This window comes from Sinohyriopsis cumingii, chromosome 3 (genome assembly GCF_028554795.1).
Source record: "Sinohyriopsis cumingii isolate HCF-2022 chromosome 3, ASM2855479v2, whole genome shotgun sequence".
Lineage (NCBI taxonomy): Eukaryota > Metazoa > Mollusca > Bivalvia > Unionida > Unionidae > Sinohyriopsis > Sinohyriopsis cumingii.
Genome location: NC_142963.1, coordinates 80,565,491 through 80,586,183, shown reverse-complemented (window position 1 = coordinate 80,586,183; position 20,693 = coordinate 80,565,491). Strand labels below are relative to the sequence as shown.

At 34.7% G+C, this 20,693-nt stretch overlaps 1 protein-coding gene across 1 annotated transcript; it reads left to right on the top strand.

The window, feature by feature from the left end:
* Nucleotides 1-3,085: 3,085 nt before the first annotated feature.
* On the top strand, nt 3,086-20,456 carry LOC149803182 (GLIPR1-like protein 1). The gene is made up of 8 exons (XM_089951351.1): nt 3,086-3,141; nt 4,092-4,242; nt 7,916-8,140; nt 10,923-11,035; nt 14,244-14,335; nt 17,627-17,767; nt 18,142-18,261; nt 20,328-20,456. The coding sequence occupies exons 2-7, from the start codon at nt 4,102-4,104 to the stop codon at nt 18,258-18,260; spliced, it is 831 nt and encodes a 276-aa protein (XP_089807477.1). The 5' UTR covers nt 3,086-3,141; nt 4,092-4,101; the 3' UTR covers nt 18,261; nt 20,328-20,456.
* The last annotated feature ends 237 nt before the right edge of the window (nt 20,457-20,693 follow it).

Here is a 20,693-nt window from a genome sequence, read left to right as displayed (position 1 = left end):
TCAAAAATGTTATTTTTGAGCACTTTGCATTTCCAGAGACGAATATCTTTAATTAAATAATTTGAATAATGAAATGAAATACTGGACACATAAATAATACAACTAATTCTGCTAGATCTTACAGCACGAATGAATAATTTTTAGATAAACAAAATTATATAGTCTTCTATATAAAAAAAACTATTACATAATAGAAAAGTTCATTCTCAAAGGTTCCAAACGTTTACACGATACGATCTTAGTTATAATTAGAAGCCGGATGCTAAAATTATAATACAGAATGTGGTAAACAACAGCTAGACCTGGCATTTCAGGGGGAATTTCCATTGTTCTGGACTGAGACTGCGATAAACATCTTGTTTACAAAACCAAAATTAATGATTAGGTTAGGTAGAAAATGATATTGATTTTGGACAAGGTAAAGTCAAAAGAACGATTATCCGTAACATATAATGAAGAAAAAAAAACCAGAAAAACAAACAATGCAAAATAAAAATACATTACACAATCAATATTCAGGACCCTGGGTCTCAGATGTAAAGTTAGTGACTCGAGCGAAACAAATATCATGTTCTGTAATTAGGTGTGACCAAAGAAATATGACACAACTATTTTTTTCACAAATCAAATACAATATAAAGTTTTTTAATGATTAAAAAAGGTATGCGATATGGTGCAAAGAGATTACTTTTTTAACCAGCAGCACGAGTGCTTTCGGGATCAAGTTACCCGTTTCGGAAGGGCCAAGCACAAGTATAGACTTTATATACATTTACCCAAAAGACGTAGAAGTTAACGTTTTATTGTTTGAGTCAATGAAGGCTTTTAAACCACAAATAACAGACTCAGCATCTTCCGAGAGTGCAAAAAAGTGTTTGTTGATGACCGAATGAGCCTAGTCTATGATAACGACACCTCACCTGGATCCATCAAGTAATGCACCTGATGACCATAGGTTCACCAAAGATTCCTAGCGAGAGAGGAGAATTGGAATTAAAATTGATTATATAAAGCACAGCCAATTATATGAAACTTTGGTGTGGTTGATAGAGCTCGTTTCCCTGCTCTGATGCCGTCATTCCTTTCCCCGGTGAACTGTCACTTCCATTTTCTTCCTGTTCTGCAGTTCCTCAATTCCATACTCTCATAGCCTCTCGTCTCTACACATTCAACTATCACTTCCGTTTTCTTTCTGTTCTGCAGTTCCTCAATTCCATACTCTCGTAGTCTCTCGTCTCCACACATTCAACTACCACTTCCGTAATCCTTCTGTTCTGTAGTTCCTCAATTCCATACTTTCATAGTCTCTCGTCTCTACACATTCAACTACCACTTCCGTTATCTTTCTGTTCTGCATTTCCCAGATTCCGTGCTCTCATAACCTCTCTCCAGTCCCTGGCCAATAGCCAGTTCCTTATCTTGATGTTCCGCAGTTCTTTTTCGCTTATCATTATTCTTAGAACTGTATATTGTTTGTTATTTTCAGCAATCCCGAAACATAAGAATTTTATCCAGACATAAAGTTGTAGAAAAATGCAGGAAATTACATAACGAATTAACTACCCCACTCTAATATTTGCCATTGAGCAATTTATTACCTGGACTTTCACTTGATAAGCCGGAATTTGTAAGTCAGTAATTTCTTTAATATCTATGCATTTTAGCAAGCGTGTTTTTTTTTAAAGCTGTTATTCAGGGTACCTATACAAATTACATTTCCTTTCATTGGGGGCGAAAAGGAATTGCAAAACAATAGCCACTTGACTGCAGGAGCCAATTATTAGTTAAAAAATTTCAAGATAAAACATTAAATAAATTTGTAAGCTTTTTCATTATTTTATAAAAATTTCAGGCACGACAGACTATTTCCATCAGAAATTTATAAAACAACGACATAGAATATTGAACGTTAAAAAAAAGGAGCAGATAGATGAGGGAGATACAATCAATTCTCGGTATATTGGTGGGCAATATCTAATGATTGTTTGCTCGTATGACACAAGACAACCGATCTTTGTTTTTCGTTCTGAATTCACCTTTGTCTTTTATGAATATGTACCAGTAGTTCCCAACCTATGGGGGTCCGCAAAATTTGTTGATGTTTAAAAGGGGTCCTCATACTCGAAAAGGTTGGGAACTAGGCGGTTTAGGGATGATATATCCTATTCATTAAATCCTGCGAAATTCTGCAGACAGTTTTGTCTGCACACATTGATGTACATTTTATACACGTACCGGTATTTCTCGCCGCTGTTGAGCTACCGTCTGCTGCAGTGTTCTTTAGGTATTATGTACATACGATTTCCAGATAAAATCCTGTATTTGGAGACTTGTAAATCCACGTAGAATAGTATAATACCCTGTCCTGTTGACATTTTGAACTTTGCGCTAGATAATGGCGATTTTCCAAATACCGGTAAGTGTTTAAAATGTACACAGATATGCTCCTAAAATATTTGCATGCATCAAAATTGCACATTTTCATAAACAGGCTACATCAGACCGACATATCCTCTATCAATATCAACACAGATTTAGGGGCTTGATTTATCGGACTGTTTAGGAACCACTGATATATACTATAAAATACATTTCCTGCTTCACATATCGACTATCCAGCTTCTTGTCCCCCCCCCCCCATATCAGTTTGTCAAGTTGGTCTTGAAAGAGACTCACTAAGGATAGAAAACACTTTTAAGATATGTATCGATCCTAACTAAACATTATACAATATATAAGGTTGGATGGATGTAAATATTGAGACCGAACAGACTTCGATTGGCCGGAACTAGCATGATGTGTCATTCTTACACATTCTATTCACATTTCTTTCTTTTTACGCACTGATCGGATTTAAAACAAAATAAAATACCACACACAATTGTAATGGTGTATCTGGAAGTGACAGATTGCTATCAAAAGTTAATGTTGGTCATAAACTATCAAAGTAGGTTTTATTATTAAATTGGTCAATTATTCTTTTTATTATTGGTTAATCAAAGAAAAGCTAATTATGTCATTCCATATAATTATATAATATGAATGAGATCGGCTCGCGCAACCGATGGGTATAAGAGAGGCAGATCAGCATCTTGTTTTTCGAAACGAGAAAAACAGTGTAACCTATGACAATTTACTTAGGTAAGTGAATTTAGTATATCATTTTTTACGAGAACTTTAGCTAAAGTAAACTGTATTAGTTAGCGGTATCTCAAAACACACGAAGCGCTTATGTTTGGTTTGGGTTTTGTGGGTTTAACGCCTTTTTCAGCACATGGTAGGCTGTACATGGCGGATAGTATAGTTGTTGAAGCAGGAATCCGGGAAAACCTCGGTACGAACCACCGAACCACGGGGAGCTGCTAGCAAGTTTTACACATACCCACGTTGGCTGAGGCGAGACTCGAATCCACGTGGTCAGAGGAGATCGCTTATGTCTTCAAATTGTAGCAAGTGCACCGTAATTTAAAAATGGAGGCGTTAAAATAGCCTATTTTAGTCTAGCATTTTAATGATAACACATTTTTTTTAAAGATTTTTAATTTCAATTATGATGGTCCAAAATATAATTAAATTGTTGCGACGTCACTAGGTTGCATAAAAAAATCAACGTTAAAACCGCCCAAACTTAAATTGGAATAGTAAAAACAACTCACACAAGACAATGATTTAAACTAAACAATAAGTAGTAAATATGAACTCAGATATTCTAAATAAAGGAGAAGCTAGATTATAGAGAGTTTCAAATTAGCGCAACCTTACGTTTTTCACTACCGCAAGTGAACTACTGCTAGATCGTTAATTAGATTCAAAACAAGTTTGGAAGACACTCCAGGATAACCTTAACCCGTGTACTTTTCAATATGTCATACAATTTGTTACAAATCAAATTCAAACGGTCTAGCACTTAACAAACTTTTAGTCACATTCAAATGACTTTCAAATTACTTTAATTTTGCTATTGCATCATTTGGTTAATGACTATTTTCTTTTCCCTTTTGTAATTTTAAATAAGTTTGATAAATGTCACAACTTTTCTTGCAATACTGGTTTGAGATACGTATCTGACGACAGATCTTTTTTCCTTACAGACTTTGCAGCATGCAGACACTAGCAGTGTTGCTTTTGGTTGCATCTATTTCGTATGTCAGACCAAAAACCGCAACCGGGTACAAGGACCTGATCACAAAACTTCATAATGACTACAGAAAACAACAGGGTGCATCTAATATGAACTTACTGGTAAGGCAGGGATAAAGTCAAACACTATATTTTTAAGAACACCTATTTTTAAATATTCAAACCGTTGTATTATTGAGTACAATATTAAATCTCTGTCGCATAAGAAGAAAGTAAATGTTCATATTTAAGGATGTTTCGTACTATTAGTTCTTCCAGATGTATGCTAAATTTCAATTACACTAATTAATTTTCAAAATAGTTCCTTACTACGTGCTCTGCAGCGTTGCAAGAACACACACACACACACACACACAAAAGTGCTCAGGCTAGTTAGATACTAGTATTGAACTATTCGTTGTTAGTTTATTGCATATATATATATATATATATATATATATATATATATATATATATATATATATATATATATATATATATATACTCACACATTTTCCTCAATAATGGAACATTTTGTAACAATTATCTCTCATATCATGACCATACAAACACTGCAATTTTTTATTATTATTATTATTATTATTATTATTATTTAGGAGGGTTTTAATGAAAACAGCATTAGGTTATGAATGAGAAAACAGCTCTTTAACATGATCGAAAAGAGAAACAACTTTTATTAAACTGGTTTTCGGTTTTGTAAAGAATGTTGCATTCGCTTAACAAACACACCGAAGTTATTGAAAACTTTCCTCTCAATAATTTCATAAGCTTCTAAAAAATATTTTAGAATTCATTGGTACGAAATTTACGAGACGCAACTGATTTTTTTATATTATCCTGAGAAAGCAAAGTGTCTGTTTATCGTTTGATTCTATTTCGTTTTGAATGAAAGTCTCGCACAACATTTTCACTGTAGGTCTCGTACAAAGTAAATACAGAATTACCACCCAGATATCTACGGAACCTTTATCGTTTGGGATGTAATATTAATCAAAATGATCATCACCTGTCATCAGTATGAATCAAATTTAATTGTCATTAGCTGGCACACTAAGCGAGGTCAGCAATTTACCTAAACATCATTAAATATGGTCAGCAATTTACCTTACATGATGTTGAAACACTAATTTTGGTCATCAGTTTACCTAGACATGATGTTAGCACACTATATATGGTCATCAAGTTACATAGACATCATGTTGAAACACTAATTATGGTCATCAATTTACCTAGATATGATGTTGACATTCTAATTATGGTCAGCAGTTACCTAAACATGATGTTGACACACTAATTATGGTTAGCAAGCCACCTAGACATCATGTTGAAACACTAATTATGGTCATCAATTTACCTAGACATGATGTTGACACTCTAGGGTCAGCAATTTACCTAGACATGATGTTGAGACACTAATTTTGGTCATCAGTTTACCTAGACATGATGTTTGCACACTAATTATGGTCAGCAAGCTACCTAGACATCATGTTGAAACACTAATTATGGTCATCAGTTTACCTAGACATGATGTTGACACACTATGGTCAGCAGTTTACCTGGACATGATGTTGACACACTAATTATGGTCAGCAGTTACCTAGACATGATGTTGGCACTAATTATGATCAGCAGTTTACCTAGACATGATGGTGACACTAATTATGGTCAGCCACTACTACATACGAGGACAAGCACAACTGATCAGTTATAAATATGCAAAGAATATTTCATGTCATCTGTCATGTTCTAGATATTTCACAGTCACAACTTCGAAATAAATAAATTCTGTTGAACCATTCAGGAATATTTTCAACCATTTTCTTATTCCCGATGTAGACGCTTACGTCAAACCATGTAAACATTGCATACAGCTGGGTTCTACGTGTTGATCAAAGGAATTTAAATAAACATTCGTATATAAAGGGTCAAACAGAGCAAATAAAGACAAAAACATGCGTATTACAATTCTAGAAAAGGTGTACTACCCCAAAATATACGTTGTTCGAAACTTCAATTTAGAGATCACTGCAAAATTATCATCATCATGGAACTAATCCCACAGACGATACGATTAACAAATTTGAACTGCAAGGGTATCCACTAGAACCCAACTCCATTCAAACTCTGCTACCGCGTGAAATGGGAATCACTATATATTTATATATTTTCAGGACGGTTGAATACATGTGATCTAGGTGGTCATTATTTTAGTTCATCTAGCAGTAAAATGTTAATCACTACAACATTACTAAAATTTGTTTTGATCCAACATGCACACAAAAACAACAACAACAACAACACACACACACACACACACACACACACAGATATTTGAATTATATATTTTCAAGACTGTTGAATATGTGGTCATTCTTTTAGTTCATCTAACCGTAAGACCAGGTGAGCTAATGGGATTATGGCATTTACGTGGGTCTGTCATGACTAGTTACTTGTGCGTGGCCCGTTTTCCATCCGCCGATATTTGCTTTGCTTGTTTTCAAAAACTGCTTGACAAATTTAATCAAGATTTCTTTTCAGTTTTTGTTCAAATGATGCCGATCAGCCATTAAATATGACCGACGTTGCTCAAATAAGTAAGCTTTGAACGACTCCCCCACCACCAAACAAAAACAACAACGGCTCAGATGAATTTGACCAAACTTGGCAGTAATTATTTTAGCAAAAAAATCTTTCAAGTTTGACATATTACGTCGATTCAAGCATTATAATTATTTAAAGCCTTTATGCAACCTTTTCTCAAGAATCGTGGACAAAACTGGACCTAATGTACAAGAGACATTTTGACAAAACCAACTTTCAAATTTTTACAAATGTTGCTTCGGCCATCGAATATAGACGCCGTTATCTTATCGAAAATAGAAAAAAACATGTTTTAATGACTCCTCCAAAACAGCTCACATAATTTAACAAAATTTTAGATAAAAATAATTATAGCAGGCAGATCTTTTCAATCTATACAAATCTCGTACGTACACAGTCAAATATGGAGAAAACTTATAACGAATGTCTGTATAACCGATCAATAACATTTGAAGAAAGTCTGACAATACAAAACCCCGAATTTCTTGGCCAACAGCTCTTGGATTGTAATAGTAAGTGTAAGTCATCCCGATGAGTAATATCATACAAAAATAAGCTTTGTTTTTAATTATTTGCTTCTTGTTTATATTTTTCTTGCGGGGGAGGGGGGCACGGTCTATCCATTCTTGAATGGTAAATGGCGCCTATTTTGTACATACAATCATTGAAACAATCTAACACTCAAATCGTGGACAATTCCCAGTACCTGAAAAACCGTGATCTTTTCAATAAAACGGAAATTACGCTAATGACTATATATTTAAATTCCCTTAAAAATATAGGAGGAGAGGGACTACAAATTAACAAATATAGGATTTTTCCTTGTCTTTGTTAATTTACATCAAATAAATCTTCGGAAACCTGAGCGTAACCTTTTGTACGATTGTCGTTTGATACAGCTTTAAATACAATACGTTTGTATCTGCTGCATTGGATAGTTTTCATGCCTTTGTCACTGCGATTAGTAAATGAGCAAATGAAAGTTGGTGAATGAGCGTGAACGTGACGGCACGAATTACTCGTCACTTAAAATCAAACCAGATCATAACTCGTCATTTAAAATCAGACCAGATGAAGACTGGGACACGTTGGTTAAAATAAGACCAGATAAAGACTGGAGCACGTCATTTAAAATCAGACCAGATCATGACTGAGGACTCTTACTTTGTTCCAGGAATGGGATGACACGCTGGCCAATGAAGCAGAGACTTGGGTACTTCGATGTGCTTTTGAACACAACAACACAAATAATATGGAGGGGCGAGGGGAGAACCTAGCCTTCCATGCGAAACTGACCGATGAAGAACTTATTAAGGACTCTATGAATATATGGTATGATGAAATCAAGAACTACAACTACGCTGGCAAGGCTTGTTATGCGAGCTGCCACTATACACAGGTATAGCACAGGAATTAGTTTAAATAAGTATTATGAAAGAAGAAAACATGAGATTATACCATCGTTTCTTTAGTCTGATATATATATATATATATATATATATATATATATATATATATATATATATATATATATATATATATATATATATATATATATATATATATATATATATATATATATGTGTGTGTGTGTGTGTGTGTGTGTGTGTGTGTGCGAGAGAGAGAGAGAGCAGCAGCATTATGCATTGTTAAACATTATGATGTTTATTAACTTTTCTTGGGAATGTTTATTACTTCAAAGTGATAAATCTAACGTCCAGCCGGGAGCATATTAAATATTAAATTAAAGCATATTTGTTACAATTCATTTTTCTGTTATAAGTTGGGCACGACATAAAAACGGAAAGAAAAAATGATTTCCACACCTCCATTTGTAAGTCTAATACTAGTTTTCAACAAGTTATCAATGAACACCAATACTGAATTATGGCCTGGTGATCACCGTGTATAAGATTAGATTTCCGATCTTAGGCGTTATGGTGGATTTTAAATGCAATTTCAATATAATTCCATAATACTACAGGTGAGGGGATAAAATACAGTTTTTGTTTATAATCTTCAATAGGTGATACACGTGCTACTAGAGTGTCGCTGATTTTATACTGGAGACTGCTCATACCAGCGATATGAATAAATCGGTTGTGTATTCAGAAGTTTACCCATTTCAGTCTTATAAAGATAAATATTTTGTGTTTGCTACGTTTCCTACCTTGTTTTCAAGAAATATGATTGGCCAGTCAGTTTTTGTGAAACGGTAAACGAGCACTCATCCCAAGTATGCTAAATATAACTTATGTGACATATTAATGGAACCCGGTGTCTTATTAACTTAAATTGATCAAATAACACACACACACACACACACACACACACACACACACACACACATATATATATATATATATATATATATATATATATATATATATATATATATATATATATATATATATATATATATAGGATGGTTTGGCTCAAATGACCGAGGCAAATTTTTTTTGCTCAAGAATTGTGAATTGAAAGGAAAGTATTATTATCGTCAATGGTAGAAATTAATGTCAAATAATTGTTCAAGAAATATGCCTTTGTCTTTTTTTAATGTACATATAATCAGGCTGATTGTCAGCATTTGTAAATATAATGGGGCAATATAATTTGAAGGACTTTTATATTTCAAGAATTATTTTATAATTTTCCAATACACTGTTAATTTTTTTAAATCTGAACTTGACGGCTATGCATTAAAATTATATCTGAAATTTTCTTTAGTACACTTTTTCATGATATTAACTGCATTACCGTATTGTTTATCTGATTAGTTACCTGTTATAAATGCAGTTGCAAGTACTAGATTTCTTTTCTAATCATATATCTATGTTGAGAATGGAGCCAATATTGATCGTTTGAACGTACGGGTCACTATTTTAGGGGGAATACACAAACGGGCGAATTCGACAAATTTAGAACTAAATATATGCGTGAATACCACTAACCAATTAGTCTTCATTAGGAGGTCATATAAAGGTTTGCAGTCAACCTCACAGTAGTCTTACGTCACTCATATTTCATTTTTAGGTTCCCATTTATGTCGTAACAACAGAAAAAAATTTTGTTACATTTATGTGGCAACAACAGAACTAAACGTAATTACATTCATATCAGTCTAACAATGGCACACGTGGCATTCATAAAATACACTTAGCCGTCAAGTGCACTTTCGTTTTAATTTTCAAAATTACGTAAGCATGCAGTACAAGAGAAATAACATCAAACATTAGTTTACAACTAACAAAAATTTAAAAATTATTATTTGTTTAAATTTTAACAATTCTGAACTTGTACTTTGAAGCAGGTCATGTAACTTCAAAGCTCCCCAATCAATTTTTGTGATGTATCCCTCTGTTGTTATAGTAGTTCGCGCTGAGTGAGATATCAGATGTCATAAATTCTGTCTGGTCATAAAATCGGTAAACGTTAGAAGAAATAGAGGGCATCGGAAGGTTAGTATTCAAATCACCAATAATAACTATATATATATGTCTTCGTCCTAATTATGTCAATTAAGGTTTCACAGCTGTCCCAGTAGTCACATTGAGATCCCCACATCCACAGCTACTTTACAACAAGGTAATTCAACATCAGCGCAAACAGATAAAGTATTTTTACAGCCGAGACTATAATCAGTTAGACGGCAACATGTCCGTGAATCCAACCAGTTTTAAGTCATTTGCATCCACACCAGAGTTGACATATGTTTCGCTGAGACTTAATATAGAAAAAATTTCTGCCATATTTCTTAAATACTGTATTTTCCCTTAAACACTCGTAATATTCAGTGGAGAAACCTCTCTTTTTTGGTTGAGTCACGTGTTTCATTATTTATCCCTGCCCAGATTCAACAAGAAAACAAACAACACAGGATAAACTGAGTATTTGTGATAAATCTAATTTTAATTAATATACTAAGAACAAATAATAATAATCGTTAACAATTACTAAGTCTAACATGTAATTCCCCATTTGATTTGAACATTGTATATTGAAATTAGAAACGGAATGGCTTAGTGACTTATTTGCACACGAAATTGAAAATACATCTTGTAAAAATCACAGAACCAACCAACATGTGAAACATCTGACTATAAATTGAAAATTGCTCGTCCCTAAAGGATTTTGTTTATTTGAAAATAAGCTTCTATCATGTTCCCCCTTTCATTCAGGTCGTGTGGGCAAAGACAAAAAAAGTTGGTTGTGCCATCAACACTTGTGCAAAACTAAAAAACTCTGGATGGAGTGGGGCGGCTAATTTTTTCGCTTGTTGGTATCATCCAAAGTAAGTATATTTTTTTTAATAACAAGTAAGATTATAAGTGATTATCATGTACATACACCTGAAGTAATAGTACAGTCCATCCTCACCTTCTGTATGCTTCCAAATATCCATACTTTTTTAAACACCACTCTATGTTAAGAGGTTCAGATCTTTGAGATAAAAGTATACGAGCCTGTATAGCATCACACGATAGAAGAAATTGTCCAATGTTTCCAGATTTACTCAGAGAGATCATTTTATGATGCCGTCAAAAAGCGAATAAATTCAATTGTTTGACTATTTGTTACACGAAAAGCAAATTTAAATGTTTCGTCCTGGTCGACTTTAAATATATTTGTTTCCCAATTGTTAAAAGTGGTGACTGTGGTTTAACTGTAAAGTTGTATGATTGAGCTATCAACACGTCCAATGAGTTTATACGGCAGTTTTATGGCATAATAATGTGTCTAAATAACAAGACTATGATAAGGAGGAATCCGAATCAGCTCATCTAGAGATAATGAATATACGCTTAGATATCATGGAACTTAATGTACTTGAGGGTCATTATCTGTTTAACTTTTTAAATTGAATTGAATTAACTGAGATAAAATATGAGAACATGTGTTCTTGTCATGTAAGAAACATTGTTACCTTCCGCATTGCTTACACACAGTTCTATTCCCATGTGATTTACACCATTTACCATATACAAAAGTAAGGTCTACAATAAAAACCCTTCGATGATGACACATTCATTACAAAGCAAAATTTACTAATCTTTCATAAATAACACTGGACAACAAATTTTTACAAAAGTCATGTTACTGAAATAAAATTAGTCAATTCTTATCAATTTTTATGTGCTGAACACGAATATGACAGTCAAATTGCAAAATTGGCTGTAGTTTTTTTGTAATCTGCAAGAAATTAATGTTTACATAACGAAATGCATTCCAATAGTAAAAGGTCAACTGTAATAGCCTACCTATAAAAAATCAAGTCATTGACTACATCTTAGATTTCTTCGCCTGTCTCTTGTACAGCTGTTCGGGAGCATCTCTGAGGAGTGTCCAGCAGTAGTCAGCCAGCATTGTAGTGGACCATTTTCCCTGGTATCTTTGTTCCATTGTTGCGATATCTTGATGAAAACGTTCGCCGTGTTCATCACTAACAATACCACAGTTGCTAGGAAATAAATCCAAATGGGAATGAAGGAAGTGAATCTTTAGAGACATATTGCAGCCAAGTTTCTTATACTTCATCAACATGTCTTCTACTAGTTCCTTATAGTTTTCTGCCCTAACATTTCCGAGGAAGTTTGTAGAAACTAGGCGAAAAGCATTCCATGCTTGTTTCGCGTCACCTTCCAGCAAGTTGTTGAACCGGTCATCTTTGAAAAGCTCTCGAATCTGAGGACCCACAAAAACTCCCTCTTTAATCTTTGCTTCGCTGAGTCGAGGGAATTTTTCATGCAGGTATCGGAATGCTGGCAAAGTCCGGTCAATGGCTTTCACGAAGTTCTTCATCAAACCTAGTTTGATGTGAAGGGGTGGTAGCAAGATTTTCTGAGCCTCAACCAGAGCTGGGTGTTGGATATTCTTCTCTCCAATGGCTACATTCTGCCTGTGAGTCCATTCCTTCCTCATGTAGTGCATTTCCCTTGCTCGGCTATCCCACTCGCATAAGAAACACATGTATTTTGTATATCCTTGCTGCAGTCCCATTAAAAGGGCAACTACCTTCAAATCACCACAGAGGTGCCAGCTGTACTTGTTATACTCAATGGAATTCAGTAGCTGCCTTAAGTTATCGTATGTCTCTTTCATGTGGACAGCATACGCTACTGGAATAGATGGAAGAATGTTTCCATTGTGCAAAAGCACAGCCTTGAGACTCAGTTTCGAAGAGTCCACAAATAGTCTCCATTCTTGTGGGTCATGAGTGATTTTTAAAGCATTCATGAGGCCCTCAATATCGGAACAGAATATCAGATTACTTTCCTTTCTGAAGAAAGGCTCCAATTGCTGGTGGCGCTTTCGATATGCAGTAATTGTGACATCTTCTTCTAGAAGATTCCATTGTTGGAGTCTTGATCCTAGCAATTCTGCCTTGTTCTTTGATAAGTCCAAATCACGAATCAGGTCATTTAGTTCTTCCTGTGTTATTCTGTGTGGGGTTGATGATGCACCACAGTGAAAATCTGGATCACTGCATGCTGATGGACCAGGAGAAGAACAGGTCGACTCACCTTTGTCTTCGTCAGATGAATCAAGAGAATATTCTGCTGGAGGTTCTGGAATAGGAAGTCCCTCACCATGTGGAACTGGTCTCAATGCAGACGGAATGTTTGGGTAGACTATTCTCGACTTCTTTCGCTTCGTTATTCCGCCGGAAAGAGGAGGAACCAAGCAGAAGTAACAGTCATTTAGGTGGTTGCTTGGCTCTCTCCACACCATTGGGACTGCAAACGGCATTGATGACCTTTTGCAATTCAACCACTGTGAAAGCTGTGTTGTACATGTAGCACAGCATATATGCGGAGCCCAAGGCTTGTCTTGGTCACCAACCTTGCATCCGAAGTAAAGATGATATGCCTTCTTCACTTGAGAATTGATACTTTTCTTCTGGTTGGCAAATGTCACTTCCCCACAAATATAGCAAAAATTGTCCGCGGTATTAACACACTTTCGAGGCATTACTGTTCTTTATTGTACGTAAATGGATAAAATAATAAGTTTTATGTAACAGTAGCTTGAACTGTCTCGCACAACGTCTAAAATATTTTAAATGCTGAACCTATCTGATTGGGCTTTATATAGTACACTGCTTACGTCAGCTTCAGCAGCCGCCTGGCATTAGTATAATAGGCCTACACATGTATAGTACACTGCTGACGTCAACTTACTTCAGCAGCCGCATGGCATTAGTATTGCATTGCATCAGAAAATGATGCAATCAACTGTGGATGATGTGAGCATGATGGTATTATGCAATGTTACATCATTATTCCGGATGTTGCTGCAGTCCTACTGGAGAAATTTACACAGTGAAACATAGAAAATGAGGTATATGAATATCTTCAAAACGAGAGCCAATACAAATTTTTCACGGTTATATTCGTGTTCGGCACACCAAAATACTACAGATTAGGGCCTTTTCAAGTCAGTAATGATTTCACTGTTGACCAGTGTAACACCTTCAATACATTTTCTTTTGCTGTGTTCAGAGGCAACGACATGTCCGAGTACCCATACGAGAAGGGAGCAGCATGTTCCACGTGTCTAAAGGGACAAACATGCAAAGACCAGTTATGCGCCGGTAATGTTTTAGGCATTTTCATGTTACTTCAACATTTACATTTGTCATATAACAGAGTTAATTGTGTTGAACCCAGCTTGCGTTTTATGTCACTGTGCCCTGTGCCACATATATGTATTCCGCACACGGTACAGATTATTTCAGTACACATAAGGTCAACAAAACTACTTTTTTAAATGCAACATTCATTTATGATCTGCGATTGATAAATATTTTAAAACACCCCCTTTTAGTATATCGCAGAAGGAAAAGTTCATGTTTATAAGATTTTTTTCTCTCTCGCCAAGACAGATTAGTGGTAGCCGATGTTTATGTTATCATGGCTGATTACCAATTCATTTGAAAACATACTGCTGAGATAATAAAAAGAATAGCATGGAAAAAAGATAAGCCAAAAGGTAAACAGGCTGCTTTTTTCACGGCGTCTCGTCAAGAATAAAATTAGACTGATGCGCATGTACGCTTAAGGCTGATAGCAAGAATGTTCCACGCTGGTAATAAATCTAAAGAATCTCGTCCATCAAAGTTTTAACATAAAATTCCATATAACGTTATGACACTTACACAATCCTTTTCAAATCTAGTACACTGTAATAACTTTTCCAGTATTGTAATTGGTGATATGCAATTTGGAGATTTCATAGAAAACTGGTGCCAACCGATACGAGCCATTTTTTGAGATCCATAGTTGTCATTCTGGCTTTACCCCCCTCTTTGTTCCGAAAGTACCCCCAACCACCCTTTCCCACCGAAGGGTCTGACTAAGAGGTCGAGGTTGATGTACACATTCCTTGGCTGGCAGACGGGATACTAACCTTCTTGATTAATTTGTTAAGTCTTTCAATTACATCCCTGCCACTGAGCCAAGACTGATTAAACGTCTCTCAAAATATCGCCACATACACGGTTGAGCCACTTAGCAATTCTGTGACATCAACGAAAATCTCTGTTCTCAGCCAACACTATCTTACAGCCTTCAAAAGATAGTGGGACAGTACAAAATAATTAAAGCAATACTGTAGCCGTATTAATATCAGAGGGGTCAACAATAGTTGGCATCCAATGATAGGGAGGACACAAATGAGATGGGATGCTAAGGTAAAAGCTTGGTGTACTAATGAACTATATCGCATCAAATTTCCTAAATCTCGAATATAGATTCATGTACAAGAAATCAATACAGAAATAATTGCTGAAATGCAAACACTCGCCTTCTTTTGACTCAAGCAAGATTTGTAACAGACTGCCTTACAAACCAATAAATCAAACCTGAAAATAATTAAAATTATATGATTTTAGTACTTTAAATATCATTTAATTACAATAATGCAACCATGCTAGGAAAAATACAATCATAATAGGCAAGAATGGTTTACATCAATAATTATTGTAATCGTTCCACAACAAACTTAGTTTGCAAGACATAAAATACTACGGATGGTTACGCGTTATTTTCACCACGTCAGTTTTCAATACTTCAGTCAAAGGCGAGAAAGAGTCACTATTATTAGTAGTTGTAGCAATGCTTACATAAAAAATAACGTTTAAGTTCGAAAGATTACAGCTGTGAAAAACTTGAAAACAACTAGAAACAGCTCTTAAGCTCTTGTAATTATTAATGTAAAACTCATTTTATTTTCTCCAAACATTTTAAAAAGTTAGTGTTATAACTTTTTAGCAGACAGAAGAGTCGAATTCCACCCTTTGTTAGTTGGTAAAATATATGGGGTATGCAAATTTTTCGGCAAAAATGTTTAGCGTTTCGATTTCTACAATATCTACAATATTTACGAAATGTGTTCATTCTGTATTACATCTAAAATATGTAATGACTGTTAATTTAAAAATAATATGTTCACTCCATCCATTAAAAAACGTACCCTAATTTTTAATTGAGAGATCTATTGTTTTATTTGAAAGTTGTTGAGTATTCACGATAAAGAATAATAATGAAAAGCAATATTGTCTACATGTCTTTCTTGTCTAAAACTCCATCACGCATGTCTTGTCTAAAACTATCAAGTCCATCACGCATCCACATAAAAGGGTTTGTACGTACATATACTTAAATATTTACATGATACTTTGATAGTTCCTGTAACAGTTTGTTATTTGAGTTCAATAACAATCCTTGATGTCAACTATCATTTAACTATTTGTTATAATAACTTTTGCCATATATATATATATATATATATATATATATATATATATATATATATATATATATATATATATATATATATATATCTGTTTTTTTTTTCTCCTCCCAATTGTTTGCTTATAGAAATCGGTTTGGACATATGTATTTTTTGTCTTTAAATACCCACTGTAAATTAAGTTACGAGGACTGAAGATGATAATAAGAACTTAACGTTGTAAATCACCAGACGCAGGGCCCTCATAAATACGTATATCACGTTAATCAAGGCTTTTCTATCCACTTTAAAACCTTAATTGCATATGAAAACCAATTAGTATAATATCTAGTGCGGGAAAACAAAAGCATGGCGACTGGACACAGTAATTTGTATGATCAGGAAACATATGTTAACTTACAATGCACCATATGGCAATTAAAGTGTCATAATATTTACTGACCTCTACCTGTTAATATTTATTATCTCCATGAGCTTCACACGATACATGTCGTCACGTGAATATATTAATAAAATTAATAAGGTATAACAACCAGTATGCCTTTGAAAATTAAAAACATGAGGAAACTTTGTGCATTTAAAATACGATGAATTCTGTAAAATACACTTTGTTAAATATTACAAAAGTTGTACTTTTGACATTCAAAAACTAATAATAATAATAATAATAATAATATTATTATTATTATTATTATTATTATTATTGCTGTTGTTTGCATCACATTTTAGGTCTCTGATCTGTACACTAGTTTGTATCGTAATGTTTCGGGGGCAGGGTGTTATAAGGCAGTGCCTGCCACCAAATGCCATGTCTAATGCAATAAATAAATAAATAATATTGAATACCTCTGTTTTATTTTTGAATATTAATTGCAAAGTATTTTAAGTCATAACACATTACGATGACTTAGACATCTGTTTATAACATGTAACTGTATAGATTTTAATCAGCATGTCTGAAATAGAAGGGAAAACGAGAATCAGAATCATTTTATTAGAAATGAAAGGAGCAAGAACCATGGAACGAATCTCTGCAACAGTGTTCACGGAGAAGCAAATATAATATAATATAATATAATATAATATAATATAATATAATATAATATAATATCACAACGAGTGAATGTTCCAGGAGAGGGTCAGGAAGAGTGTGTAGACAAGGAGCCGGCCATGTGCCCTACTTGGTCGGCCATGGGTCACTGTACATCCAACAGACCATACATGATCAAACACTGCCGACTCTCTTGTAAATTCTGTCAAGGTCAACAGAAGCGTAAGTTTTCCTTCAGTTAGAACAATTCTTTTCAACAATGTAATTAAGTTACTACACTCATATTTAAGATTTCTCTCTTTGAAAATTATATGAAACATGACAGATGTTTAATGTTGTAAACATCAGTGTGAACTATAAATTTTACGACTCGTGTTTCACTTTGTAATTTATCATATATTTATATTTAGAGTTATGAAATCGAATGACAATGCTATTTAAAAATATTTTATGTAATATGTATGTATGTATGTATGTATGTATGTATGTATGTATGTATGTTTTCTTTCTTTGCTTTCCTTTTTTTCCACCCGTTTTAATTTGTTCATATGTGCATTTATGCCAATCACTTGCGTAAACATTTCTTCTGTGTCAAGCTGAGGACTGCAAGGACATCTGGCCTACTCCAGGGGATTGTGCATCATGGAAGGACACCTGCCAGTCCAATAAGAGCTTCATGTTGGGTAACTGCAAGAAGACGTGCGGATTTTGCTAACGTAAGACGCGTCAAAGTGCATGTGCTATTTGTTTGTCTATAGATGACAGTGTTTCACATTATCACACTGATCATGACTAATGTATGCAACAATGGCATTAGAAAACGCGAAATAATAATAATCTCTCAAAGCATTTTAGAGTAGCATTATCAGAGTAGGCGTTTTGCCTTTTTGGCTACATTTGTGGTCCTTACACCCGTCCTGGTCGCTACCCCTCCCCCATGACAATTTAGCCTAAAAGTGAGCATTTCCTGTTGATCACTTTTAATTGTGTCCATGGAGGTGAAAACACACCAAATATGCGTTACGTGAGTGAGACATTCATGGGTGGTAGAATCTCGTACGGGTTGATGTGCCCCAAAGGGTTTCCAAAAAAGGGCAAAACACCAGCCTTTGATACTATTATGTGATTGTAGAAGCACATTCAGGAGAGTGTACTTATTCAGACAAGCATATGGTACCGATCAATATTCACATGGAATGATTCTACTCCATACAAACAGGCTTGTATAACTGATTGTAACTACACTATATCACCAAACGTTCTCTCTTGAGTTTTTCCACAGCTGACAATTCTTCCAGTCTTTATACCATGTACTGATTACCAATTCGTTGGCAAAATACAGGAAATTAATAGATGAGTTCTGAATATTTTCATAGTAAAGAAATGCTCGTGGTGGTTTATATACAAATGTTAAGCAGCTGCATGTCCATTGACTCCCAGAGTATTCTGAAGGAATTTATAGAAGAATCTGTACTAGCGGCATAAACCTGTCAAATTGTCGGAATATAAAAAAAAATGTGACATGTTAAATGAGGTCATAATATTTACTATAGCACATATTTTTGCCGAAACCATCATGACTTTGGGCTACTAATTTTTTTACCGTCTTGTAGCATGTTTTCAACAACTAGTATCTCGACACCGAAAACCAAATCCGAAAACCAAACACAAAAGACAAATCCAAAAATCAATTCCAAAACAACGAAACCAAATCCAAGACCCAAACAGAAAGACAACAAAAAGCAAACATAATTATAAAAACCAAACAAAAAATCCCAAAACCAAACACAATCCAAAGACGTAGAAGCAAACAACAAAAATCCAAAACTCGCCCTACTATACAGCAACAACAAAAATGGAGTAATACGATAGGATGTATATAAAAATGAGAAAAGGTCTCTCAAAAATGCGAAGCAACCATGCAAACAACAAATGTGACACACAAAAACACCATATATGCATCGTTCCGAAGTGTGGTTTCTTCGGATGCGAACATCAGTTGTACTACATATTCTCCGAGAAAACGCACATGAAAGCAATCTGTTACCAGAAATATCCACCGTCGACTGTCTTATAAGGGTACCAGGATAGGCACACATTTGCAGACACTACCAAAGACTTATAAAAATGGTACTAACAGCTGTCTCGCTAGGCGCTCAGCATTAAGAGGTTAGTGTTAGGGCTGGTCGGCCGGGTGTCATGATAATGTAACTGAGTGTGACATGATGCTACATGTCTGTGGCACGATTCCTTAGTGCTAGACATCACCATTAACAGCCACACTGCAGACATCAACGCTACGTTAACAATCCAGAACACACACACCCACACACACACTTATCCATAGGTTTCTTACATATTTACACGCATAAAATAGATGCATATTTTTTGTTTCACACACAGCAATAAGTATGTAACTGTCACAGGCAGTTTTCATTTCATCAACTAAGCATTTGAATAAACAACTCTGGTCTGTACAGTTGGTTAGGAGTAATCAGGAGAACAACTGACACAAACCCTGATCTACCGGCGCATTATGTGAAGGCAGATCAGGGTATATATTGTTTGCAGCTGGACTCGAATTATAAGTACATACCGTATGATCCTTAATATTACAAGGGCCGGCTGATTTTCATTATTTATTTGTCTGAATTTAAGTAGACCCTCAAGGTTTAGAACTTTGCTTCAATGACATTGCAAAACTCTGCCTTTAGTTCTCAATAATATTATACATAACTTATATATAACGCTGAAATATTGTTTTATCTTATGTTTCTTTCAGTACCCACTTCCAAGAAATACAGATCTACATTGTTCCAAAGCCTGGATGTACAGAAGAAAGAGATATTTCAACATTTATAAGACGCAGTAATTTTCATCCTTGTAATTAGTAATAAATACTAAGTGACGATCCAGTCGTATCCTCTTCTTTTCGCCCTTATTTAAACATGAATCTACCAGTAGAATAAAGAAATAATTTTCTTGCCTCATTTGACAGCGTTTTTAAAACTGTCGTCTGATCTTATCCACTACAGGAAGACGCTGTGACGTGTTTATTTAAAAGGTACGTTCTCAGTGTCATAGATGAGGCTAACTTCTCGTATAAATTTCATATTAAGACGTGTTGTTGATTTGATATATTAGAAGC